General features: G+C 44.6%; 3 protein-coding genes across 7 annotated transcripts; 2 read left to right on the top strand and 1 right to left on the bottom strand.

Annotated features, from left to right (window-relative positions):
* Nucleotides 1–143: 143 nt before the first annotated feature.
* LOC120647334 (chaperonin CPN60-1, mitochondrial-like) lies at nt 144–5596 on the bottom strand. 2 transcript variants are annotated; one of them, XM_039924097.1, is made up of 18 exons: nt 5419–5596; nt 5264–5291; nt 4851–5042; nt 4324–4483; nt 3670–3845; nt 3480–3575; nt 3044–3148; nt 2875–2961; nt 2638–2727; nt 2488–2568; nt 2324–2392; nt 2019–2096; nt 1787–1882; nt 1395–1494; nt 1189–1292; nt 1012–1117; nt 845–923; nt 144–538 (listed from the first exon to the last, which is right to left on the bottom strand). In XM_039924097.1, the coding sequence occupies exons 3-18, from the start codon at nt 4875–4877 to the stop codon at nt 454–456; spliced, it is 1539 nt and encodes a 512-aa protein (XP_039780031.1). In that variant the 5' UTR covers nt 4878–5042; nt 5264–5291; nt 5419–5596; the 3' UTR covers nt 144–453. The 2 variants fall into 2 exon arrangements, with proteins under 2 accessions (XP_039780031.1, XP_039780029.1); XM_039924095.1 differs by having other exon boundaries at nt 4911–5042.
* A 177-nt stretch (nt 5597–5773) lies between these two features.
* On the top strand, nt 5774–8955 carry LOC120647336 (PHD finger protein ING1-like). The gene is made up of 7 exons (XM_039924102.1): nt 5774–5943; nt 6589–6660; nt 7153–7340; nt 7822–7882; nt 8025–8172; nt 8248–8377; nt 8489–8955. The coding sequence occupies exons 1-7, from the start codon at nt 5916–5918 to the stop codon at nt 8597–8599; spliced, it is 738 nt and encodes a 245-aa protein (XP_039780036.1). The 5' UTR covers nt 5774–5915; the 3' UTR covers nt 8600–8955.
* A 2471-nt stretch (nt 8956–11426) lies between these two features.
* LOC120647335 lies at nt 11427–19937 on the top strand. 4 transcript variants are annotated; one of them, XM_039924100.1, is made up of 16 exons: nt 11427–12015; nt 12092–12621; nt 12756–12806; nt 12894–13001; nt 13637–13732; nt 13825–13926; nt 14014–14073; nt 14191–14278; nt 14912–16350; nt 16938–17035; nt 17600–17671; nt 18158–18345; nt 18833–18893; nt 19053–19194; nt 19267–19396; nt 19489–19928. In XM_039924100.1, the coding sequence occupies exons 1-8, from the start codon at nt 11496–11498 to the stop codon at nt 14254–14256; spliced, it is 1533 nt and encodes a 510-aa protein (XP_039780034.1). In that variant the 5' UTR covers nt 11427–11495; the 3' UTR covers nt 14257–14278; nt 14912–16350; nt 16938–17035; nt 17600–17671; nt 18158–18345; nt 18833–18893; nt 19053–19194; nt 19267–19396; nt 19489–19928. The 4 variants fall into 4 exon arrangements, with proteins under 4 accessions (XP_039780034.1, XP_039780032.1, XP_039780033.1 ...); XM_039924098.1 differs by having other exon boundaries at nt 16938–18893; nt 19489–19937; XM_039924099.1 differs by having other exon boundaries at nt 16938–18345; nt 18833–19194.
* The last annotated feature ends 6691 nt before the right edge of the window (nt 19938–26628 follow it).

The following is a 26628-nucleotide window of genomic DNA, read 5'->3' as shown; positions in this document are numbered from 1 at the left end:
CAAAAATTGCTAAGAGAACCCTCAGATTTTGTAGACATTTTCTCCCAGCACATCGATCGAGAACATACAGTTTTCCATGAGTAACTAACATGGAAAACAAATCGGAAAGCATAACCAACCATCACCAAGAGGAAAGCCAGATCGCACTACATCAAGTCAACATCTAACATTCACATTCATCTTAAACCAGTACCACACCTGATCCAGTAACCAAGTTATAACTTCTACGGAGAAGTTACAGAACCGTCCGGTTAAGAGCAGCAACCATTCGCTCCAAAAAATTTTAACTCTCTGACGTGCAGAAGAGGGTTCTGTTCATCCCAATTTCCAACACCACCTAAAGTTATATACCCTCTTCGGCAGGAGGATCAAAATCTAGACAACTTCCTCGTCAGCCAGAGTGATGAATCTACTACTAATAAATATTTCACTTAATCACATTTCTTTGGCATGTCAGTATTCCATTGCTGGTGCATCGCTCTGTTCCTTCGGGGTCTCAACAATGATAGATTCTGTGGTAGTCATCAGAGATGACACACTGCAACAGAAGACAGAAGGCAAAAATGTGTCATGATCCTGCGGACTAAAAGCGGGAGAAATATATCACGACAGACAGGTTTGGCTACCAAGATTCAGGAACTGCTTGAATGTGCATGGAACAATCTAAAAATGGAGCTAATTAATGACAATTCAGTCAAAGCCACGAGAGCTTCAACAGGATATTAATCCGGTTCAGCTAACGCAGCTTCACTAACTTTCATATGTACTATACGCATAAATGGTTAAATCCCAGCCCCACATGTATTAGACAAAAGAAAAATGAGTCTGAAATTAGAGAGAGGACCTTGCAGCATCCATCAGGGCTGTCCTGATCACTTTAAGCGGGTCAATGATACCAGCCTTCACCATGTCCACGTATTCACCTATGTTGGAAGACAGTTTGCATAACCAGAAGTTAGAAACATAATCTAACCTGAGACCCCAAGGGTCAAGGTCAACTATGCACCCTACCTTTAGCTGCATCATAGCCAAGGTCAGTGTTTTCCTGTTCCAACAGCTTGCCAGCGATAACAGCTCCTTCTACACCTGCATTTGAAGCAATAGTCTGCACTGGGGCCTGCAAAATCCTCCAATCGTCAGATAAGGCAAACAAGAGAGGATCATCTAAAAAAGGAATCAACTTCCAACCTTCAAAGCATTTTTGATTATTTGAACACCAATCTTTTGGTCAAAGTTTACAGTCTGCAATTTATCCAGGTCTTTTGACGCGTAGAGAAGGGCAACGCCACCACCTATGTATGTGTATCATGAACAGATAAAATTTTCTGCCATGCTACTGATACATGCTTACACCAGAGAACTCAACAGTGAACCTACAGGCTACAGCACCGTACCTGGCACAATGCCCTCCTCAACTGCAGCTTTGGTTGCATTTAGTGCATCAGTCACCCTATCTTTCTTCTCACCAACTTCTGTTTCACTTGCTCCACCAATCTAAAAGAAAGATAAAAATAAATAATGTTCTCACTAACTCAAGGCATTCATCAATAAAAAATGTCATGCCAATTCACTTATGAGTACTATACCAGCTAAGTACCTACTAAATATTCCATACATGTATGCTAATCGGCTCCTGCGTATTCTCGAAAAAATGTATGCTAATCGACAGACTACCTAATCTGTCAGTTGAGTACTGTTCCAGTAATCTAGATTTGATCAGTTTAATAGTGCTATCAAAATTTGGGAGTTACATCATTTGAGGCACCACTGGGTAATAATTTTTCACCTTTAGAACAGCAACACCACCAGAAAGCTTTGCCAACCGCTCTTTTAGCTTTTCCTTATCAACGTCAGAAGTGCTTTGCTCAATCACTGATCTCAGCTGTTGAAAACAGTATTTTATTGATAAGCACATAAGATTTTTTTCTCGAACGCGCAGGAGAACTGCGCATCATTATATTAAGGCAATAAGCACATAAGATTCCAGACTGTCTATGGAAACTAAACTGACAAAGAACCTGCTCAGCTCTCTCTTCAATTGCCTTCTTATCTCCAGCTCCATCCAGGATGACAGTGTCATTCTTCGATATTGTAACCTGCAGTTCAATCACTACATTTAATAAAAAAAGTGCCCTCCGAAGCAGGAATAGAATGTGTAAAATAATCTTCTGAAGCTATTCAAAGCTCACAATTATTGTTCAATCACATAATCTAAAACATAACTACTTCACAAACAAGGTGATTATTTTATACTGTATAACAGTTCAGTTTGATAGGATTTTAAACAAAGTGTACAATCATCAACAGGCACACAATCTTTTACCTTCTTGCAAGTGCCAAACATCTGAGGCTCAAAGTTCTCAAGGTCCATCCCAAGTTCTTCAGTTATGACCTAGTTCAACAAAGGTGTAAAAACAAATTAAAGTAAATGAGACCTGAATATCCGAAAACTATGACATAGGCAAAGTAATAGAGCTATATACTTACTTCTGCCCCGGTAAGAATAGCAAGGTCCAGTAAGTTAGCTTTCTTGGTCTCCCCGAAACCAGGAGCTTTGACCGCACAGACCTACATTTCATGTCAATTAGAAAAATCTGAAGAAAAACCTAGTAACAAAAGGATAGAGACAGAGCCAACCTTAACACCTGCACGAAACTTGTTAAGAATCAGGGTAGCCAATGCTTCACTTTCTAAATCTTCCGTAACAATGAGCAGAGGTTTTTTCTTCTGTTGAAAGAAAAATAATAACAGAATGTAATTGAAGTCATCGCAAACAAACATCAGCCATGAGTCAAAAAGAATAAACAGAATGCAATTAAGGTCAATACATCCCAACATCAGCCAACCTATTATAATAAACAATTAAAGAAATACCTGTAGAGCTAACTCCATCACTTTGACCATTGCTTGCACGTTTGATATTTTCTTGTTGTGTATCAAGATCAGGGGTTCATTTAGTTCCTATAACAAACAAAATAAATTATGGAATAACAAAACACACGTTACTGGGGTAGAATAACAAGAAAGCAAAGGAAATACTTACACATTTCTGGTTCTTTTGGTTGGTAATAAAATATGGAGAGATGTAACCTCTGTCAAGCTTCATGCCTTCCACAACTTCAAGTTCATTATAGAGAGTGTTGCCATCCTATCAAGATTTCATGGCTAAAAAATCAAAATATAGCACAATAGAAACAAACCCCTAGAGGAGAAAAGTTGACATAGAAATCTTCTCCCACCACAGCTACTAGAGAGAGAGAGAGAGAGAGAGAGAGAGAGAGAGAGAGAGAGAGAAAATCTATGAGTCCCTTGTGGTATACAGAAAAAGGAAAATATGTTCCAAACTGGGCATATAAACAACTTAAGTGTACTGCAAGTAATGGAAGTGTGTAAATTATTTGGAATCCTTGGAACCGCCAAAAATAATTCAAAATATATTGGCAGAAGTGACATAAGTTCTTCAGAGTGTTTTCACTTACCGCAATGGTGATAACTCCCTCTTTACCGACCTTCTCCATAGCCTTTGCAATTAGCTCACCAATTTCCCTTTCCCCATTGGCTGATATAGTAGCCACCTTGAGTAATACATACATTAGAACATAAACCTTTGGGAGAAAAAAAAATAAAAATGCTCTCTAGTTTCTTGCCTTTTTGCAGTTCAACAGTTACCTGTGCTATTTCCTCCGATGTGCTGATCATTCTCGCCATGCCTTTTAGGTTTGCGACCACAGCATCAACAGCCATTGAGATACCACGTCTCAGATCCATGGCATTCATTCCAGCAGCTACAGACTTGCAACCCTCGGTGAATATAGCCTTTGTAAGAACAGTAGCACATGTGGTACCTGAAAGCATTTGAGCACAAGAACAGGGAACATAAATGAAAGCACAAGAACAGGGAACTTAAATGAAATCATTCACCAATTATCAGAAAATAACAATACTTGCAGGGAGTACTTAAAGGAAACCATATAATATGAGACTTCGCCTTAACAATGTAGTAACCCTAGGATCAAGACCCGTGCATTGTGCAAAATACACCAATCATACAGTCAAATGAAGCCAAAATGGATACTGACAACATGCGTTACAAGTTGGTTCTTAGAAATGAAAGATATGAATAGCACTGTAAACCTGTCAAAAATATATGTCCAATGATAAAGTTGAAATACACACCACAAGCGGAGCTTTGAGTGAAAGAATTTTTACATATTAGTACAGAATATTGCTGGTCTTAAGTTTGAGCATTGCCTACGATACATTCAGAGGACAAGCCGATATAAAATCTTAAGTAGTCATAAGATTGACAGGCATATGGCATACCATCCCCAGCTGTATCATTAGTAGCATTAGCAACCTGCTTTACAAGGCTTGCACCAACATTCTTTACTCTGTCACTGAATTCAATGCTCTTGGCCACGGTCACTCCATCCTTTGTAACTTTAGGAGCGCCAAAGCTTTGCTCAATAATAACAGTACGACCCTGTAGCATAAAAAAATTGAACCTGATAATGTCAACATGATACTAAGAAAAATACAGTGAATCCTACCATGGGAACATGGCGTGTACAAGAGCTAATAAAGATAAAATCATCCAAGTAAGCTATCTGCAGAGAACTGCATACACTATCATCTTCAATGTCACTTACATCTCGATAATCCTCACATGTAAAGTTTTTGTGCATGAAAAAAAATATGTACTGCCATATTGGCTATAAAAACAGGTATAGCAAACAGTCCAATAAATGTGGTTGTTATGATTTGTGCCAGCATAAGCGGTAACATTTTTTTGAATAATTTAAGCAGTAATATAAAACAGAACTATATGAACTAAGACAAACAGCATTTACAAGGTACACTCGAAATTCGAAGACCATGAACTCTACACATGCTTATGCACAATGGTGTAACTTGGGGCCCATTGTAACTTTGACCGCATCAGCCAATTCCTCAACACCCCTCAGCATCAAGGCCCGGGCTTGGGCGCCAAACTTGATGTCCTTGGCAGCATAGTTTCTGCTCCAGGCCAACCTGCTCCCCACCTGATCAGCATCGCATCACATGCAAAGCAATCGTGCGCACAAGTCAGTTATAAAACCAAATCTGAATCGAACGGAAAAGCCCCGAAAAGAAGAACTTTTCAGCAAGTTAACGTTTCCGATCGCTGAACTGAACAGGACTAGGACGCTCTAAACCACAAGGCCTGAGGCCTGAGGCAAACTAAAATCGCACTAACAAATCACTGCCAGAGAAATCTTCTCACCTGGCGAGCGCTGCTCCCGTAGGCTTGCCTGCACCAAGAGGCAAACCGCACATTTCAGCGACACGATTGATTACTCCAAAAACCCCAAAGCGGAACAATAGAGATTAGAGAGCGTGCACAGAACAAGGAAGAAACGAATCGGCCAGTTCACTCACCGGGCCTTGGAGGCAAGGATGGCGGCCGCGCGGTACATGGCGACCGGAGAAGGCTTTGCTTCTAGCCCTCGGGCTGGTTCTGCGGAAGAGAGGGAGACGGCGAGGCGGAGGAGGGGGGGCGGAGTGGAGCTGCTTGGAGAAGAGGAAAGAATTGGGGAAGACGAAGGCAGAGGCATATGTTTTGCAGGGGTTTTAGGGTTTTAATAATAATAATGCCGTGGCTCGTGGTCTCTGGGCTGCCATAAGGTCAACATGGGCCGCACGTCATGGGCCACTTGGTGTCGACCCATGGGCTCGCCTGAGAAAAATGCCACCACGCGGAGACTGAAATTAGTTTTTCACGTCGAGGGCTTATCTGGAAAAAGGAATCTCCGAATCGCGGCCGGCGAGCCTCTTCCTCTTCCTCCGGTCTTTCCCCTTCACATCGCATCGATTTTCTGGTTGTGTTTGGGAGGGCCTTCGGGAGATCTGGGCCGCGGCAACCCATCTCCGGCGCCATGGGGTTCCTCGAGGACTTCCAAGCCAGTGAGTGTTCTTCTCCCCTCTCTAGGGCACGCACGCACGCCTGCCTAGGTCGCGAGCTTCCTCAGCCGCACTTATTTTTTCCCCTTTTTTGAGAAAAACCCAACCGGTATTTAGCGTAGAAATTCCGGATTTTGCTGATTGGCATGCACGGGTGTTTTAGGGTTTCATAACTAGATGACACTGCCATAGTGCCATGTCAGTACTTAAGGGCGTACTAAATGCTAAATGAGCCCTAAGACTAGCCTACCTGCATCATAGTTGTTACAATTACTCTTTTGTTCGAATTTCAAGTCGTTTCTATTTTTAGTTGGCAACTTGCACATCAATTAGCTTTCCTTGATGGGAATCGCTGTATGTGCCCTGACAAACAGTTATCATTAGCTTCCTCGCAAAAAAGGAAAAAAAAAAAGAAAACAGTTATCATTAACTGTTAAATATGAACTTGCTAGATTTGATTAATTATTGCAACATGGCATAAGCAGCCCTGGTTTATGTTCCACGTCACCATTCACCAGTATTCTATTATGTTTCTACATGCATTGTCCATGTTTCCTTGCGCCTATTGATGATTTGAAATGCGGAAGTTATAGCTGGACTGTCCATGTTTCTACATGATTTGAAATTACCTTGTTTGACTACTCTCAGGTGTTGAATCATTACCATCTATGCTGCACCGGAACTATTCATTAATGCGAGAGTTAGATAAAAGTTTGCAAGGTATGCATTGAACGATATACTGTTTTACCAATTCTTTCTTCATGTCTTAAAATATACACAGCAAACTAAATCCAAGCACAGTGAAGTTTTCATTTGCTAGAAGAATGCTCAGCATACTGTTTTCTTTGTGATTACATGTTTACTTTTTCCTTTCAAATGGTGTAGGATTTCAGTTTACTTGAGCCGCTTGTCATTTGCATATCATGTTAAATGACTGTTATTTTTTTATTGATTTCTCAATATTTGATGAATGTAGTGTTTATATGGGCTGTGGCAAAGGGATGCCAACCTACAACTCGTGGCAAATAAACTTTCTATGAGATACTTTGAGAAATTAATACACATAGCATTGTCCAGACTAAGGCACTAGCTTCACAGTTATATATGTTGTCGTGAGACATTGTTCTCTGAATAGAAACTGCATTGTTTTATAACTTAAGCTCTTCAGCTTTTTGCCCTGAAAATAGGCACCCCTTTTGTGCTTCTTGTTAGGTGTGCAACTAGAAAATGAACAGCGCTGTCAGCAAGAAATAGAGGACATTAAGCATGGACTTGAGTCTGGAAGTATCACATATGACCCAGCAAAACTGAAATTTTCTGAAGAAGCAATCGAGGAGCAGAAACATTGTGTTAGAATTGCTGACGAGAAGGTGGCTTTGGCCACTCAGACTTATGACCTGGTAAGTGTCTCTTTTGCTTGCAGAAAAATCCACTGCACCAGGACAAATAGTATTTGCTCTATATTTTGGAGGAGGAATTGGAGAGAACACAGATAAATTCTCTCCTCTTTTAGTTGTGTAGAAGAAATGGAAACTGGTACAGCTAATCAATCACTTGCTTTCCCGAACTGGAGAGCTTGTTATAATTGTTTTTCCTCACTTCTTTCTCCTTTCGCCATTCCTAAGAGATACCTATCAAAATGGAAAATATAGGCTGCCAAGTTTTGTTCGTTTTCTTTATCTCATCCAGATAAAACATATTTTCATTTGTCCTGTAGTAGCACTTCAGGTTCCATGTATAGACCATTTCAATAGATTTATCAATAATTTTACATTACTAGTTTATGCTTTGCTAGGTTCTGCTGCATAAACATGTCTCATGACACCTGTGCGATGTTCCTAAATTGTGAATGTGCGGGATTTTGATTGTGCTGATCTATAGGTTGATGCTCATATCCAACAGCTAGATCAATTTTTGAGGAAGCTTGAAGAAATTCGACAGGGTATGAATTACCTGTTGCATAACACTGGTTATTTTCAAATTTTGTGTTCTTTACGTTTGCCCTTTTGAGTTACATGACTTATTAATTACCTTTTTAGAAAGAAATTACTGATTACCGCTATACCATGTGGTCTGAGTAATAGAAAAGGAGGCAGCAGCAGCTGTTGCTGCAGGCACTGCTGTTGCTGTTACTGCTGCTGCTGCTACTCCAGCTGCAAGTGCCGGAGCGTCAACTGCTGATGCTACTCCAAAAACTGGAAGATCTGGCAGAGGCAGAGGGGGTCGTAAGAAGTATGTTCTACTGCATCTAGAGTAAGTTCAATCTGGCAATGGTTTCTCGGTGTAACAGACTAACTCTCATTTCAGGGCTAAGGTACCCACTGAGCCACCAGCACCGGCTATTGATTTAGAATTGCCCGTGGATCCTAATGAACCGACATACTGCTTCTGCAACCAAGTCAGTTATGGTGAGATGGTCGCATGCGACAATCCTAATGTATGTAACACCTCCTTTGTTTCACTGATGTACTCCTGTGTTTGTTTGTGATTCATTTTCATGCTCAGACTTGGTTTCTATCACATATTCACATTCATATTCATTTGGCAGTGCAAGATCGAATGGTATCACATTGGCTGTGTGGGGGTGAAGGAGCTACCCAAGGGAAAGTGGTATTGTCCAAGTTGCGTTGGATTCCAGAAGAAGCGAAAAGGCAAATGATACTCTATCCTCGTGCTTCTCTGCTAGTTTGTAGGCCTTGGTTGTGGAACTTTGTTGATGTTGGGTAACAAATGTTGTTGCTCTTAGTTGTAGATCCAGCGATCTGTACATGTTACTCCTATGGTGTCGAGGAGTGCCCTAAGACCTGCTAGAGTTATGCAATGTAGGCGGTGTGTAACTTCATTGCCTTTTTGGCGATTGGGTAGTCTGGGACTCGGTTTTCACTCTTGCCCCTTGCAGTGTATGGGTTTCAACTTTCAATCATTGTACAGATCTCTTTACTGGTCAGCGGAAAGGGTGAATTCTGGTGTACTGCGGACTAATGGTTTTACTTGAGAAGTTGCTTAGTTTGCATAGATTTTTAAGGTGTGGCATACGATAAGCTGTAGGGATTGATTGTTCCCATTTACCCATTTCTCGTGGTGGGGCACTGGGGCACTCTGCAAAAAGATGGCTCTGGCCTTCGGATCTGTGGTCTGCGGCCGGGGCGACGTCGTGGTGTTTCTGCAGCGTTGCTGTCTCTGTCTCGCTGCAACGAGGACGGCGCGGAGCAAACACAGAAGAGCCCAGCGGTAGACGACGCAGGCTGAAGCCATTGATGCGCAGAGAGAGAGAGGGAGGGAGGGAGGGAGAGAGAGGCCATTGATGCAGAGCAGCTTGAAGCTGAAGCGCCGAGAAGCACCTTTCGCCATGGCGGCGGCGGCAGGTGACCTCGAGGTCTGACTGGGTGAGTAACAGGATTGTGGAGTTCTGCAGTTGATTTTGTAATTAGATTTTATTTAATACTCTAAATTAATGATTAAAGTTGCAAAAAAAATTCCCCCAAACCAAACATGGCCGTCCGCTAGCTCTCGGCCAGGCAGGAGACCACGATGTCGTCCAGGCCGAGTTTCCAGGCGGGCGCGGCCTCGCACTCTGCCGCGGGCGGGACGGTGCAGCAGCGCACGCGCCAGGCCTCCTCGTAGTAGCCCCGGTCCTTGAACAGCAGCAGCCACTCGCCGGCGTTCTGAGTCCTAGAATCTGACATAACCTATTTTAGAATCTGGTAATAGGTTCCTGATTTTGATATAGTCACCTGCACAATATCTATGACTCTGGATACAGTTTTCCTCCCATAATTCTTGTGAAGCACTTTTCTTTTTTTTAAATCTTGTGAAGCACTATTTGACAATCTCTCGGTCCTTTCAAATCATGTAGATTTTCAGAGGAATCTCTCATTTTGGCAATTCAGATGAACATCTGGTAGTGTGCTACTGCTAGAGGTTATGCGGCTTGTTTTTATATGGTGCCTCTTCCTGCCACATTTTCATTGAATTTGAGTCATGTTTTGCTCTTCTCTCAACTAGTAAGTTCCTTGAAAATCAAATTAGTTCTGTGAACTCCATAGCAACTGATGCATCTGCATTTCAGTTTGAGAAAAATGAGACAACGTTATATTTGAGAGCACACTCGTTTTTTCATTACATCCATACATTATACAATGCGGCAGCTCCACTCAATTGCTATTAGGCTGGCCATACAAACTGCATTTTGCACATTTGTATTTCAGCTTTCAAAAAAAGAGTCAGCATTATATTTGAGAGCAATATCTGTTTTTTTTTCCATTACATTTTGCACATCTGTATTTCAGTTTGCATTACATCAGGCTCCACTATACAGACTTGCGTTCCCGCAGCACAGAGCCAGCCTCTTCTCCAGTTCTCCACATTCTAGTTCCAGCTTTCCAAGGCCTCTCCTCCTGAAACTATAACCGATGCGTCAATCTTTTCCAGAACTGTAATTGATGGGTGAATGCAATCTTGACCTGAAGCATGTTTAACTGATGTTCATCTTGATGAACTGTAACTGAAATACTTCAAACTGAACAAACTTTGTATAAAGCAAGATTCCGCATGCTGAAACATAAATTATTTCCTTTATAAACTAATTACAGAGGAAATGGCTGACATGAAAATACGAGCAACCATTCACCAAACCACTAAAAATTTGTTTCCAGTGCTCACGGATCAACCCTGCACATCACAAATAATTTTGTTAGGCAACAGCTGATTCAGCTAAATTACCAAAGTATATTGGGCATTCTTGCATCAGGAATAGTATTGGAAGCACATTCAATTTGAAATCTTGGACGAAGTGCTTCACCAATGGATAAAGCATCAGGAGCAACTACTGAAATCACCTAAGAAAATTTAGGGTCTGCTGCCTCCCGCATGACATCGTCAGAAACTGGTGCGCAGGGCAGCTACTGAAATCGCCAATGGATAAAGCATCAGGAGCGCCAGCGCGTTGTACGAGATGACATCCGGCGCGCAGGGCATTTCCTTGAACACCCTGCGCGTGGTGTCCGGGACCGCGCGACGGGCGTAGAGCGCGACGAGCGCGTTGGCGACGTGCGGGAACGCGACGAGGTTTCGGGCGAGCGCGACGGCGTGGAGGGACAGTGCTAGCGGGAGGTGGCGGTGGCCCGCGAAGGAGGCGGCGGAGAGCGCGAGCGGGAGGGTGTGGCGGGTGGGAGCGACGGAGAGGCCGATGGAGGCGCGGAAGAGGAGGAGGAGGGTCGCGCGAGGCGGGAGTAGGCGGCGAGGAGGACGCTGTGGGGGCGCGGGTACGGGAGGGAGAGGTGGCCTGCGACGGCGGCGAGCGCGTGCGTGGCGAGGAGGCAGCGGAGGTGGAAGCGGAGCCGAGCAGAACCGTCCACGCGCCGGAAAACTGAGCCGAGCCGTCCGCGCGTTGGAAAACTGAGCTGGAAAGGAGCCACCGTCGGATGTCAGGGTGGTACACGCGGCATACATCCATCAGGGAGGGGGTTGCACCAGAGGCGCCCTGGACCCGGTCGTCCTCACCCTTGAGTCCTCTTGCTCAGTTGATCGTCTCTCTCCCCTCCGCCGCCGCCGCCATGGCAGCCGCCGCCGCCGCCCGTTCCCGCACCGCCGCGGCGTGGGCCCGCCTTCTCTCCCTGCGGCCGCACCACATCGCGGGCTCCACCACTCTTCCCCGCCACAATCACCTAGGCTCGCGGATCACGCCCCCGCGCCGCCACCTGGCCTTCTCCGCCTCCGCGGGGGGCGCCAGGCCCCAGATCCAGAGCGAGCGGGCCGTGCACGAGCTGCTCGCGGAGGTCGAGCGCGAGCGCCAGCGGGAGCGCCAGGACCGCCGCGCTAGCGAAGGCGCCCAGGACGAAGAGGCAGCGGAGGAGGAGGAGGAGGACTACCTGGGCGTCAAGCCGCTCATCGAGAAGCTCGAGCGCCGCAAGGCCAAGGAGGCGGCCGCCGACGAAGGCTACTGGGAGCCCACCGACTCCGACAGCGACGAGGAAGACGAGCGCTACACGCCCGACGCCATCAAGCGACGCGTCGACGAGTTGGAACGCAAGTGCAAGCGACACGGGGAGCTCCTGCGCTCATTCGCGGAGGCCGGTAATCATCCAATCCCGCCCGTTTCCACCGCACCACCTTCTATACCTTACGTCCTTACCATGATGGAATGTGGCAGAGACCCTCGACGAGGCTCACAAATGGATGACCAAAATCGACAAGTTCGAGGAGCGCCACCTCAAGCTGCCACTCGAGTACAGGGTCATCGGCGACATGATGAACCGCCTCAAAGACTCCACGGGCAAAGACCGCTTTGTTCTCCTCCAGAAGCTCAACCGAGCCGTTAGGATCATGGAATGCAAGGAAGCATTCGACCCCAGTAACCCCGCAAACTTTGGCCTCATTCAGCACCAGCAGGTTGGTTCGCCAGAGGATCTGGTGCTCAATGCGGGCTTTGATAAGGAGAAGCAGATGATCCAGGGGGAACAAATCGACGACGACGACGACGAGGAATTCAATGAAGCAAAGGAGAGGGATGATTTGCTCATTGAGAAACTCAATGCTATCGAAAAGAAGATCGAGGACAGGCTGGCAGAGTTGGATCACACCTTTGGCAAGAAAGGCAGAGTTTTGGAGGAGGAAATTAAGGATTTGGTGGAGGAGCGCAATTCCCTGTCCGAGAAAAAGAGGAGACCTATGTACAGAAAAGTAAGTGAAATCATCGATTGGAAATGGTCCTATCAGCCTAGCAATCTTTTGCCCCTGGGTGTCTTCCGCCCTTTAGTCTTTCATATTGCCTTGTGTATACTAACATACAGATATGGCTGTGATACACTTCTCAGGGTTTTGACGTCAAAGTTATTGACGTTAACAGGACATGCAAAGTCACAAAGGTCCGCTTGCTTTGTTTCAGTGATTTCAAATGCTGCTTATAGCCTTTTCACCTACTCTGCTGCCTAATTCTACATTGTGCATCTCAGGGAGGCCAAATAGCAAAATTCACAGCATTATTGGCCACTGGAAACTACCATGGTGTTGTAGGCTTCGCAAAAGCTAAAGGGCCAACAGCCAAGATAGCAATACAGAGGGTATGGATGATTTTCCTTCCCAAGCAAACTGCTGCATTTATTTATGGCATTTTGCATGATGCATCTTCAGTTTGTCTGGTAGTGATTTCACCTATGATTGCTTTGAGCTTGCTATCTTTGCCCTCTGCTAGAGTGAAACTATGAGAGTCATTAGCATCTATTTATCCATTTGATTGCGCGGCACGGCATCTCGATGCGGTGCCTCAGTTTTGTGGTGTACGGTTTATACACATATGCATGCTCGCATGCATGCAGTGGTGATTATAAATTGTATAACTCATGGCAAGGCATGCGCTGCTTCATTTCAGGATCTTTAATGCTCAGTTCGCACTTATGTAGTCTGTTTTATTTCTTCTTGTACTCTGTTTGATGCATGATGAGGTTATGATTGATACTGCATTTTGTTACCGCTAAGATAAATTTGGTTACGCACCAGGCTACTATGGACTTGTAAAATATGATTATAAAGAGTCATTGGCCTCATCTTATAATTAGATCTTCTATCATATGCTTGATAGTTCACCACCTGCATTCATGTTTCATATGACCACCTGCATTCATGCTTCATATGGAGTTAGATGAGTCAACCGAGACATGCAGCTCTTACAGGAAGTGTCCTCTTTTGTTTTCATCAGGCTTATGAGAAATGCTTCCAGAACCTCCATTACATGGAGCGATATGAGGATCACACAATTGCTCATGCTATCCAGGCCAAATATGAAAAAACAAAGGTGAGCACATGGAAATACTAAACCACTCTTGTATCCATCAATCTTTGTTGTGGTAACTCTTGTGAACCTGATGACTGCTTGTATATCTTAAGATATACCTCTGGCCTGGACCCATGAGAAGTGGAATGTCTGCTGCTGGTAGGACTGTTGAAACTGTGCTGTACTTGGCTGGTTTCAGCAACGTCAAGTCAAAGGTGTGTTTCTTCTAAAGTCATATATCAGAACTATATCTGTTCTTATGCATTTGGAAAATGCTGACGTTTATTGTTTTTAACTTGCAGATTATTGGATCAAGGAACCCACTTAATGTGATTAAAGCTCTCTTCATAGCTTTGAATGCTGTATGTGCCCATTTGTTTCTCATAATTTATCAGCCCATTCCAATCTTTCCGTTCTCGACACTTTGTGTTATTGATTGATAATGATATATGTGTTGTCTAATTTTACTTGTCTTGCAGATTGAGACTCCAAAGGATGTCCAGCAGAAGTTTGGGCGTACTGTGGTCGAGTCTTACTTATTGTAACCATCTGATTTGTTTGGAGGAGGTGAGGCCAGCAGAGTCTTGTATTGTAACCATCTTCATAGCTTTGAATGCTGTATGTGCCCATTTGTTTCTCATTATTTTTTGTTTTACAACCTGATTTCATAGAGCCATGTGTCTAGTTATCAGTTTTATGCATGTATCTGAACATGATTAAACATCAGCCTGTGTGTAGTTATCAGTTTTATGCATGTCTGAAATTGATAAGCTTGTTGCTCTCAAATATATGGCAAGTTAGTTTCATACATGTGATTTTTTTAATCTGTAGTGGTAAGTTAGTTATATTGATAAGCCTATTTGTAATCTGTAGTTGCAAGTGTGATTTTTTAAATGTCATATCTTAGTACCCTAAACTACTGATACTATGTTTTTCTATGAACTTTCTCATTTGAACATGTTTTTGGACATCATTAAGGTTCTATATTGATATGGTAATTCAGTTGAATATCATCTTGTAATCTAGATAATCTGCAACGAAACTTAAGCCCTTGCATAATCCCTCCTGATCATCAGATTCATATTTGGCTTCCCCTGGAATGCTCTTCGAAGTCGGCATGTTTGTAGTATGTATTACCTAGAGGTTTGGTTATGATCCATCACTGAATAACATCAACATCTTATCTTTTTTTTTTCCCAGATTGGGCACAACTGCTGGAACATCTTAGGAAGATAAATGCTATGTTTCGAGGCCTTGGGGAATCATTGATTTTGGCTGTTCATTGTTACAATCACTGCACCTCTGTACTGTGATATGTGTTAGCCTTGGGGAATCATTGATTTTGGCTGTTCATTGTTACAATCACTCTGCACCTCTGTACTGTGAAAGATTGCTTGTAGCAGAAGATCCGAGAGTTTTCCCTTGCTATCATCTGATCTTCAAAAACTTTCAATATTGTTGTGCTTTTTAGCTATTTCATACAAGTAATTATGCTGGTCTATACGAATCTATTCACCTGTGAATGTGAAAAGGGTCGATAGAGATGCCCTTGTTTTCCTTTAGAGGCCAGGTTGGAAGAACAAGCAGCTGAGAGCATGCAAGGCTTCGTTACCCCTACTTTATTCTTTGGTTCTTTTTTTGTGTGTACCTCCTGCATTCCTTGTTTCATTTCTAATCGTACTCATGTTTAATATGCTCAATATAGGCATACTGCACTGTTGTTGAAATATGAAAGCATGCTATTATTTTTTGTCCTTACTGAAATTCTACTTATTTGCAGATTGAAATTTTAGAGTGGTTAGTCAGAACAAACAGATCCAGTTTGCAAACTGAAGGATATATCAGTCCTTTTTGGATTCAATTACCAGAAACTAGAATAGCCTGTATTGAACTTGTAGAAAGTTTTGCAGATCAGAAATGTGGTTTAATTTATTTAGGATGCGAAAATTCATCCTTTCTTAAGTGAATTAGAAGTGTTTAGTTTTGTTTCCTCATGGTTCAGCAGATTCAAGCTTGTTTACATTCTTCGGAATATTAGAATCCTGCCTTGACCCTGGAACATGAAAAGAGAATTGTGCATGATTTAATCGCAAAGCTTTCTTTACATGCTCACCCAAAGTTAACATCTGGCACAGTTTCATTAAAGCCTGCAGATATATGCATGACACAGCTAACTCCGTTCCTCAAAAAATGAAGAGGAACCAAAAGAGTTCTCTTAAAAAAAAAAGATAGGAACTACTGTGCTAAATCATTCTGGATTACTTATTTGTTGCAATCTTCTGATATGTGTTATGAATGCATTCTTAGCACTCTGAAGAAACAAGAACTTGAATGACATGTTCGTTTTGAAAACCCTATGCCTACAGTTTGTACTTTTGATCCTAGAAATACAGCTGCTGGTAAAGTTTTTAATTTTTTATTAGTTCAGTATTTGAAGGGTGAAAGTTGTTCTTTGGTTCACTGGTTCAGTTGTGGGTGCAATTTTTCATGTCTATGAATTGAATGGCTAGATACCTATTTGTTGCAATCTGATTCATGTCAATCTTTAGGAAACATAGAGCTTCTTATCTGGAAGTACCTTTGTTAAGCCATATAAGCTGGCGAAGTAAGAAACTTTTGTTGGCCAAGGATGTATCAAGGTACGTATGTTACACAAACATGCAATTGAATTTGACATTCAACACACATTCAAAAACGCCTCTGCTTTCCTGACAGGAAACTGAAAGATGCACATACCTCTTTATTCACAATAGTTATTCAGTGATGAATTAACTGACAGTGATGCTAATTGCCTAATTTTCTGTTGGGCTAGCATGTCATGCACCCAGAGATTCTGACAATGAAATATCAGAACCTGTGGTTAAAATTCATCTTCTCAACCAGATCCTTGCACCGTTATATTGATATTTCATTTCACCATATAGAGACAAGCTCATTTAGTTCAGCCTTACTGTAATGTACTTCCATGCAATTCTACAAAATTGCCTTGCTTTCTTGATTGCCATTTTAGTTCTTTGTAAGCTGGCTTGTTATTAATATTTCTGTAAATCTAGTTTCATGTATTGATGGTCCATTAGGGGTTCCCTTTTAGGTAAAGACAGTCACCAGTCAGTTTATAGGTGCATCTATTTATACTGCGCCCATGCACGAATCAGTATATTAGTTGCTCCCTCATCAGAGACTACAACCCTGTTCCTAACTGCATACTCTTTCTGCTTTGAAGCAGCTGGCTAGCGTTTGTGCTCTTCAGGTGCAAGCGACTTGTGCATGCTTTGACCCTTTGGTTGGGCCAGACGCTGAGCTCCCACTCCCTAGTCCCTACAGGTAGGCATGCACCTGGATTTTGTTTGCGTGTTCTGGTTCTACTCCATGTTGGCAGAAGCAAGTGAAAACCAGACGGGAGGCAGGTCGATGCCACGACCTGGACGTTATATCTGACCTTTTGGGTCATGGGAAGCAATCATCATGGCCTTATTATTGTTCCATTATGGTTGTGCTAGCCACGCACAATGCAAAACTATTTTTAGTTGCTTCTACATCAATTAGCTTTCCTTGATGGGAAATCACCGTATGTGCCTGACAAACAGTTATCATTAGCTGTTAAATATGAACGTGGTAGATTTGATTAATTATTGCAACATGGCATAAGCAGCCCTGGTTTATGTTCCACGTCACCATTCACCAGTATTCTATTATGTTTCTACATGTATAATTTGAAATGAGGAAGTTATAGCTGGACTGTTGGTAGTAGGGACTATTGTTTTGCATATCTTGTAATTATTATTTCGTTTTCTTGATTCGACTTAACCCTTCAAATTGTGACATTATCACTTTGGTTCACTTTTATTCGTTAATGCCATGTATACAAAAATTACCTTGTTTGACTAGGTGTTGAATCATTGCCATCTATGCTGCACTGGAACTATTCATTAATGCGAGAGTTAGATAAAAGTTTGCAAGGTATGCATTGAACGATATACTATTTTACCAATTCTTTCTTCATGTCTTAAAATATACACAGCAAACTAAATCCAAGCACAATAAAGTTTTCATTTGCTAGAAGAATGCTCAGTATACTGTTTTCTTTGTGATTACATGTGTACTTTTTTCCTTTCAAATGGTGTAGGATTTCGGATTACTTGAGCCGCTTGTCATTTGCATACCATGTTAAATGACTGTTAGTTATGATCGATTTCTCAATATTTGATGAATATAGTGTTTATATGGGCTGTGGCAAAGGGATGCCAACCTACAACTCGTGGCAAATAAACTTTCTATGAGATACTTTGGGAAGTTAATACACATAGCATTGTCCATACTAAGGAGCTTCACAGTTATATATGTTCTTGTGAGACAGTTCTCTGAATGGAAGCTGCATTGTTTTATAACTTAAGTACTTCAGCTTTTTGCCCTGAAAATAGGCCCCCCTTTTGTGCTTCTCGTTAGTTGTGCAACTAGAAAATGAACAGCGCTGTCAGCAAGAAATAGAGGACATTAAGCATGTACTTGAATCTGGAAGTATCACATATGACCCAGCAAAACTGAAATTTTCTGAAGAAGCAATCGAGGAGCAGAAACATTGTGTTAGAATTGCTGACGAGAAGGTGGCTTTGGCTACTCAGACTTATGACTTGGTAAGTGTCTTTCGCTTTCAAAAAAATCCACTGCACCAGGAGCACTAGTTCTTGCTCTATATTTTGGAGGAGGAATCGAAGAGAACACATATAAACTTAATTCTCTCCTCTTTTATAGTTGTGTAGAAGAAATGGAAACTGGTACAACTAATCAGTCACTTGCTTTCCCGAACTGGAGAGCTCGTTATAATTGTTTTTCCTCACTTTTTTGTCCTTTCGCCATTTCTGAGAGATAACTATCAATATGGAAAATATAGGTTGCCAAGTTTTGTTCATTTTCTTTATCTCATCCAGATAAAACATATTTGTCATTTGTCCTGTAGTAGCACTTCAGGTTCCATGTATACACCATTTTAATAGATATGTCGATAATTTTACGTTACTAGTTTATGCTTTGCTAAGTTCTGCTGCATAAACATATCTCATGACACCTGTGCGATGTTCCTAAATTGTGAATGTGCGGGATTTTGATTGTGCTGATCTATAGGTTGATGCTCATATCCAACAGCTAGATCAATTTTTGAGGAAGCTTGAAGAAATTCGACAGGGTATGGATTACCTGTTGCATAACCATGCATGTGCATACCACTGGTTATTTTCGAATTTTGTGTTCTTTACATTTGCCCTTTTGAGTTACATGACTTATCAATTACCTTTTGAGAAAGACATTACTGATTTACCGCTATACCATGTGGTCTGAATAATAGAAAAGGAGGCAGCAGCAGCTGTTGCTGCAGGCACTGCTGCTGCTGCTGCTGCTGCTCCAGCTGCAAGTGCCGGAGCGTCAACTGCTGATGCTACTCCAAAAACTGAAAGATCTGACGAAAGAGGCAGAGGGGGTTGTAAGAAGTATGTTCTTCATCTAGAGTAAGTTCAATCCGGCAGTGGTTTCTCGGTGTAACAGACCAACTCTCATTTCAGGGCTAAGGTACCCACTGAACCACCAGCACCGGCTATTGATTTAGAATTGCATGTGGATCCTAATGAACCGACATACTGCTTCTGCAACCAAGTCAGCTATGGTGAGATGGTCGCATGCGACAATCCTAATGTATGTAACACCTTTGTTTCACCGATGTACTCCTGTTTGTTTGTATCAGACTTGGTTTATATCACATATTCACATTCATATCCATTTGGCAGTGCAAGATCGAGTGGTATCACATTGGCTGTGTGGGGGTGAAGGAGCTACCCAAGGGAAAGTGGTATTGTCCAAGCTGCGTTGGATTCCAGAAGAAGCGAAAAAGCAAATGATACTCCATCCTCATGCTGCTCTGCTAGTGTGTAGGCCTTGGTTGTGGAACGTTGTTGATGTTGGGTAACAAATGTTGTTGCTCTTAGTTGTGACAGTGCATGCCGTTGTAGATCCAGCGATCTGTACATGTTACACTTATGGTGTCGAGGAGTGCCCTAAGACCTGCTAGAGTTAGGACCATGCAGTGTAGGCGGTGTGTAACTTCATTCCCATTTTGGCGATTTGTAGTCTGGGACTCGGTTTTCACTCTTGCCCCTTGCAGTGTTTGGGTTTCAACTTTCAATCATTGTACAGATCTCTTTACTGGTGTCTGCGGAAAGGTTGGATTCTGGTGTAATGTACTTCGGACTAATGGTTTTACTTGCGAAGTTGCTTACTAGTTTGCATAGTTTTTTAAGGTGTGGCATAACACGATAAGCTGTACGTTGCGAAGTTGCTTACTAATTTGCATAGATTTTGGAAAAAGTCTTATCAAACCCCCCCCCTATGGGGTGGACTACATAATCCCTCAACTTATGAAACGGTCTATATTATTCTTTGAATTTTTCAAAATCACATAAATTAACTCCATAAAGCAGTTTCGAAAAATTATAGTAAATCACAAAAAAATTATAAAATAGAAAATTCAATTGTGTTAAACTCCAAATGAGTAGATCTACACAGTGAACATATAATATATTATGCTTTAGTATTTTTTTGTTGTAGCTTTAGATCTATATTTTTCTTCATAGTTGTAAAAAATGTACTAAAGCATTTTGCAAAAAGATGGCATAATACGATAAGCTATATGGATTGATTGTTGCCATTTGCCAATCTCTCGTGGTGGGGCACTAGGGCATTCTGCAAAAAGATGGCTCTGGCCTTCGGATCTGCGGCCGGGGCGAGGTCGTGGTTTTTCTGCAGCATTGCTGTCTCTGTCTCGCTGCAACGACGACGGCACGGAGCAAATACAGAAGAGTCCAGCGGTAGACGACGCAGGCGAAAAGGCAAGGCACCCACCCGTCTCTGTAGCGGCGGGCAGGCAGCAAGGCCAGCACCCAACAGCGACCCATGAAAATTGCAGCGGGCAGCCAATTCGAACGCATCGGCTCGTCGGCTCGTGTGCAGCAGCAGCAGCGCTGCGACAGCAACAGCAAGCCCGCAGCAAAACGACGCGCTGTTCTAGCGTTGCAGAATGAGCATCGCCGCCCCTGGTCTCTGTTGGATCTTGGCTTTAGACGTCCAAATAGGAAGTATGAATAATATGAAAATGGCAATGAACGAAGGCGCTTAATTCTCCAGTAATAACTAGAAAATTCAACCCTTTACACTGTGGAGAGGGGGGCTATTTATACCCCTAGCTCTCGGCCAAGTTTTCCTAAATTGCCCCCTTCCAACTCATTTATAGCTCACTTACAACCGGTTTCGTGGTAAAATTACAAGGTGAGAGGTGTACAAATCCGACATTCTCACGTATTCACGTTTCCCACGCACGCCTACTCCTGACGAAGGTCTCTGTGTCCTTCGGGGTCCTTCGGAGGTCACGGTCCTGAAGGTTCCGTCTTCGAGCGATCAGCCGTCACCTTCGTTCCCGAAGGCGATCCTCTTGGCCCCAAAGGTCCAGATCTCCAAGCCTGTGCTTCTGAGTGACCAACTGTCACCTTCGGCCTCCCGAAGGTGATTTCCTCGACGCTTCGCAAGTTTCTGGAAGGCGCCAATCATCCTTCGGGCGTAATTATCACCCAGCCATCGGGCCCTGCAGACAGATTAGGAGATGTTTTGGAGGCCGGGATTAACCTTTGGGTGCTTTCCCGAAGGCCCAATCCCCAACAGTAGCCCCTCGAGGGCGAGGTCCGAAGTCGACGGTCCGAACCCGTGTTAATGAAGAAGATTGAGCGTAACCTTCGGGAAGCTTCCGAGGAAAAACGTCTCCCGAACCGTCGGCTGCAACGGTCGGTTTTGGTTGTGTACGTATCAGGCTCTGATTGCGTCGCTTGGGCGGCCGACTCCTCGATTTTACCGTTGGTACTGTTGCTTTCCCCCGCCTATATAAGCGGAGTGGGGGGTAAAACCTGTGCCCTCTTGAGCTTTGCTTACCTTCGACGCTTTTTGCTATAAAGCGCTTCTTCCGAAGGTTCCGCTTCGTGCGAGATCAAGCTCCTCGTTTTTCTTGGTGTAATTAGATTAGCGGTTCATGGCTCGCACTAAGCAAACAACGAGGCTAATCGAAGGTTCGTTTGAACCCCCTTTTTTTCTAATTTTCCTTTCTTCGCTTTTATGTAGATATGGCATTCATTAAGAGGGCGGTTCTTCGCGCAGACTCTAATCCCGCTGAACACCCCGAAGGATCCTAGGCTTCGCGTCAGCCAGCCCAACAAGAACAGGCCAGCGGCAGTCTGTCGGGGGTCTCAGCGAGTGTTTCTGACCTGATGGCTCCTGAGAAGCGTAAGACCTTGCTCTTCGAGCCATCTGTCGTCTCTCAGAGTACGATCGATTTCTACATTTCGAAAGGATATTTTCCCGAGGGTGTGTGTCGCCTTCCTGGCCCAGAGGTTTTCCGGTGCCTCAGATAGGAGAGGTGGTGGTTTTTAAGAATTTTTTTACCGCTGGGTTGTGCATTCCGATGGATCCAGTAGTTCCGAAGCTACTGGAGCCATTCAATGTGAAGCTTCACCATTTCACCCCGAACGGGATAGTAGCGTTGTCCAAATGTTTATGGATTGCAAGGACGTTTGGAGGTGGAGTATCCGTTGATGCCTTTTGCAGGCTCTTTCAGTTGCATTGTCAGCCTCCGAAGGTTTTTATGGATGATGATGAGGAGGAAGAGAGCGAGGTGCAGAATGGGTGTTGCACCTTTGTTCCTCGCAAGTCCAACAAGAAGACTGGCTTGTCGAAGGTTGTTCTTGCCGCCGCCCAGAAAAACAAATGGGAGGAGAACTGGTTGGAGTACTGGTTTTATGCTAAGATCGGTTTTCCGGATTCCGAGGGTTCGGATGAGGAGAAATATCTGTTAGCTTCGGAAATCGAGCCGTTTGATCACACTTTTCAGCCTGCATACAACAAGCGTGCGCCAGGCTTTAAGCCGTGTGTGGAAGCCTTCATGACAGCTTGCCAGGTTTGCGGCGGTAGAGATGTGGTGGAAGAGTTTTTGGCCGCGGGGATTTGGCCTTTGTCCGCTGGTTGGGCTCCTCGAGGGTTCGAGCGGAAGCGTTTTGCTGGGATGGCGTATGACTTGACCTCTCCAGTTTTTGGGCTTCGTAGACCCGAAGATTCTAGCGATGAGGTGATTGATGCCGAGTTGGAGCGGGAGGCCTCGGACATCTTGGGGCCATGGAATAGGAAGGAATATCTTTCCTTGGTCGAGGTTTGCAAGAGGAACCTTCGTTTGAACAGATGCTTGGCGGAGATGGGCGTGGAGTATGGCCTTCGGCCAGTGCCTGCGGGTGCAGTTCCGAGGATGACGCCTCCGGGTAACGTTGGCTCCGAGGTGGCGTCGAAGAAGTCCGAGGGCAAGGCTAGAAAAGAGGAGGTGGGGACTTCGGGCGAAGGTGGCGGAGGGGGTGGTCGGGGTCGCGGAAGGGGGAGGAAACCTTTGAGCTCGAAGGCTTCGGTTGCGAGGGCCGAGAGCGCTAAGAGGAAGGCGCGGGACGAGGAGGTTTCTTCGGGAGATAGTGGTACGCCCTCATTTATGGAAGAGCTCATGGGGACGGTGGGCGGGGAGATTGTAGTTCCCGAAGAGAGGCTTTTTAGATCCCGTTATGATCTTAGCGATGAGTACGGGACCATGCTTTTTGGTTCTGGCCATTGGGTTGAAGTGGCGAAGGCACTGATTAATCTTTATTGTTCCCCTGAAGGTATAACGAAATGCCGGAGGATTCAGAGTCTTGTTAAGACTGGCGCCAAGCCTTCGGACCTTCCGAAGCCGCCTGAGCCAAGACCCACCGGTCCTGTGGCCGGTGCTCCGAAGGCTCCGGCGCCGTTGTCGGCGGTCGCCATACCTACCCCTGCAGCGGGTGTCGAGGAGGGGGAGGTTTTGGTTGGTGAGACGCTGCTCTCTCTTAGGGGTGGGGATATCCCGGGTGGGTCCTCGGCTCCACCTTCGGACAAAGAGCTGGAGATGCTGGAGGGGTTGAACTTCGACGAACCCGGTAAGCTTCGTTACCTTGTTTTTTGTGGGCTTTTGGTTTGTTTCTGACCTAAGGGAGGGTCCCTTTTTATCATCTTTGCAGCTGTGTCTGCGTCGATGCAGCAGCTTTTGGCCGTGATGCACGGGCCTGGCACGACCGGGATTTTTCCCCCTGAAAAAGGTGAGGCGGCGCCCGATTCCGTTTAGCTTTTGCTCATTTTTTGGTGTGCCCAAAGGTGATTTCAGGCTTGGTGCAGAATTTAATGCAGCAGTGACCGAGGCATCCACTGACATTACCGCCTTCGTAGTTGCTGACTTGAGCAAGAAGCTTGCCCAGGACAGTCGTATTTTGATGCAAAAGACTAAAGCTGATGCGGACCTTCGGGTTAAGAGCGCCACCGAGAAGCTGAGCCTGGCAGAGAGACTACGGCGGGCTGAGGCGGAGGTTCTCGCTCTGAGGGATGAGAATGCGCAATTGAAGGGGAAGTGCACCAGGCTGGAGGCGACAGCGAGGGACAACGAGAAGGTTCTTGAAAACCTTCGGAAAACGGTGGAGGACGACGCAAATGAGAAGCAAGCTCTCAAGGGTAAGGTTAAGGAGTTGGAGGCAGTTCAGACTAGGGTGACGGAGCTCGAGGGGGTGTTCTCGGAAGTTGCCGCTCAGGCCGACGCGGTGTACCAAGAGTACAAGAAGGCTCTTGCTGCCCTTGGAGCGGAGCCTCTGCCCTTGCCTGAGACGGCCGAAGGTCCCCAAGTTTTCTTTCAGCTTTTGGACTGGTTGCTATCGGAGTTCAAAGGGCTTGGAGAAGTGATGGGCGTTGCGAATGATAACGCGGCGTCCGTCTCCTTCGAGGGACTCGTGGGTAACCTGCTCCGAGCCGGCGCCATCGACCTGTCCAAACTTGGGGGGGGGGGACTTTCAGTACGTCCCCTACGAGGGTTTGTCTGAGGAGGTTGCCAGGATCCAGGAGGTCAAGGTTGCATATTTCGAGTGTTTCTGGGACCCTTCGGGAAAGGTCGCCGTTCGGACTCTGGCGACCGCTGCTGCCGCTGAGGTAGGGTTGATTCCATCGTCCCATCCTTCATTTTTCTTGTGCTTGCTTTTGGCTAAGCTTTTTCTTGCGCAGGAGTTGATTCCTGATCAACCTTCGGAGGACAATCAGATGTCCGAGGTTCGCAGGTCTCCTTCGGGGGCGTGACGCCGGTGGTTCGTCGAGGGCTCAGGTCTAGAGATTAGTCTGTAGGAGTTTGTTTTGGAAGCTTTTGATGCTTGGTCTGTAAATGTTCCCATGATGCAGGATGTGAACAGTGTTGTGACATTGATGAGCTAGGAGGCTTTCAGCCTTGCTCGTCCCGGATGCAGCGTGGCAGAATACTTATGTTGGTCCGATCGTGATTCATTGTAATCGTGTATGTTTAGGTGACTTAATTTGACCTTCGCGATGTTCTGCAAAGTGCATCCTTCGAGGTGCTTCTGTTCGCATCCTTCGAGATATTTTGTTGTGTGCATCCTTCGAGGTGCTCTGTTCGCATCCTTCGAGATGTTTTATTGTGTGCATCATTCGAGGTGCTCTGTTATGTGCACGTAGGAAAAACGTCTCCCGTATCCTTCGGGTTCGTGAGTAGAGTTAGGACCCGATGAGGGATGTGCGAGAGGAAGGTCAGGAAAAATGTCTCCCCCCTTTCTCGCACATAGCTCGTTGGTATTCCTTGTCCGAAGTATGTAGAGAGATGCTGGTTGTGCGTTAGAAGAACTGCGCTTTATGTTGGCTGGTGGTTGTGTCCTTCGGGGAGCAAGTTGTTGCCACGGAAGTTACGAGCACTAGGGTTATGTTTTTTGGAGAAAAACGTCTCCCCCCCTTTCTAACGGGTTGTTGCTTGGGGGTGGCCTTCGAAAGGTAATTTTTTTCATTGTCGAGGCAACGCGCGCAAATTTTGTTTTTTTGGAAAAATGTCTCCCCCCTTTCTTGCGCGCTGTTGTCTCGGGGGGTTGTCGAATGATGGATGCCGAGGGTTCGGATAGAAAAACTTCTCCCCCCTTTCTGGCATCCGTCTTTCGATTCTTTCGAGGTTTATTGGTTTTGCTTTCCTTGGCACTTGGTGCACTTGGCCGAAGGTTTTTTGTTTTGCACTTATTGTGCGTTAGTGCCGAAGGTTTTTGGTTCGGACCTTTTAGGAGTTCGAAGCCCCTTGGCATTTGTTTTGCACTTGTTGTGCCTTTAAGTGCCGAGGGTTCTTTTTTCATTCTTCACTTATTGTGCGTTTAGTGCCAAAGGTTTTTGGTTCGGACCTTTTGGAAGGTCGAAGCCCCTTGGCATTTTTGCACTTGTTGTGCGTTTGTGCCGAAGGTTTTTTGTTTCGGACCTTTTGAAAGGTCGAAGCCCCTTGGCATTCATTTTGCACTTATTGTGCCTTTTGTGCCGAAGGTTTTTGGTTCAGACCTTTTGAAAGGTCGAAGCCCCTTAGCGTTCGTTTTGCACTTATTGTGCCTTTTGTGCCAAAGATTTTTTTGGTTCGGACCCTTTGAAAGGTCGAAGCCCCTTGGCATTCGTTTTGCACTTATTGTGACTTTTGTGCCAAAGGTTTTTTGGTTCGGAACTTTTGAAAGGTCGAAGCCCCTTGGCGTTCGTTTTGCACTTATTATGCCTTTTGTGCCGAAGGTTTTTTGGTTCGGACCTTTTGAAAGGTCGAAGCCTCTTAGCATTCATTTTGCACATATTGTGTCTTTTGTGTCGAAGGTTTTTTGGTTCGGAACTTTTGAAAGGTCGAAGCCCCTTGGCGTTCGTTTTGCACTTATTGTGCCTTTTGTGCCGAAGGTTTTTTGGTTCCGACCTTTTGAAAGATCGAAGCCCCTTGGCGTTCGTTTTTGCATTTATTGTGCCTTTTGTGCCGAAGGTTTTTTGGTTCGGACCTTTTGAAAGGT

The sequence above is a fragment of the Panicum virgatum genome, chromosome 9K, assembly GCF_016808335.1.
Source record: "Panicum virgatum strain AP13 chromosome 9K, P.virgatum_v5, whole genome shotgun sequence".
NCBI lineage: Eukaryota > Viridiplantae > Streptophyta > Magnoliopsida > Poales > Poaceae > Panicum > Panicum virgatum.
This window is presented reverse-complemented; position numbering and strand designations above follow the sequence as displayed.

Excerpts from the sequence above, each read along its gene's own strand:
- LOC120647334 (XM_039924095.1), bottom strand. The coding sequence starts at position 5,594 with ATGCCTCTGCCTTCGTCTTCCCCAATTCTTTCCTCTTCTCCAAGCAGC. Across the intron at positions 1,495-1,786 it reads GTGGTGTTGCTGTTCTAAAG|ATTGGTGGAGCAAGTGAAAC; the intron begins GTGAAAAATTAT and ends TCTTTCTTTTAG. Across the intron at positions 1,293-1,394 it reads TGAGGAGGGCATTGTGCCAG|GTGGTGGCGTTGCCCTTCTC; the intron begins GTACGGTGCTGT and ends ACACATACATAG.
- LOC120647336 (XM_039924102.1), top strand. The coding sequence starts at position 5,916 with ATGGGGTTCCTCGAGGACTTCCAAGCCA. Across the intron at positions 8,173-8,247 it reads GGCAGAGGGGGTCGTAAGAA|GGCTAAGGTACCCACTGAGC; the intron begins GTATGTTCTACT and ends CTCTCATTTCAG. Across the intron at positions 8,378-8,488 it reads TCGCATGCGACAATCCTAAT|TGCAAGATCGAATGGTATCA; the intron begins GTATGTAACACC and ends TTCATTTGGCAG.
- LOC120647335 (XM_039924098.1), top strand. The coding sequence starts at position 11,496 with ATGGCAGCCGCCGCCGCCGCCCGTTCCCGCACCGCCGCGGCGTGGGCC. Across the intron at positions 12,622-12,755 it reads GGAGACCTATGTACAGAAAA|GGTTTTGACGTCAAAGTTAT; the intron begins GTAAGTGAAATC and ends TACACTTCTCAG. Across the intron at positions 13,002-13,636 it reads CCAAGATAGCAATACAGAGG|GCTTATGAGAAATGCTTCCA; the intron begins GTATGGATGATT and ends TGTTTTCATCAG.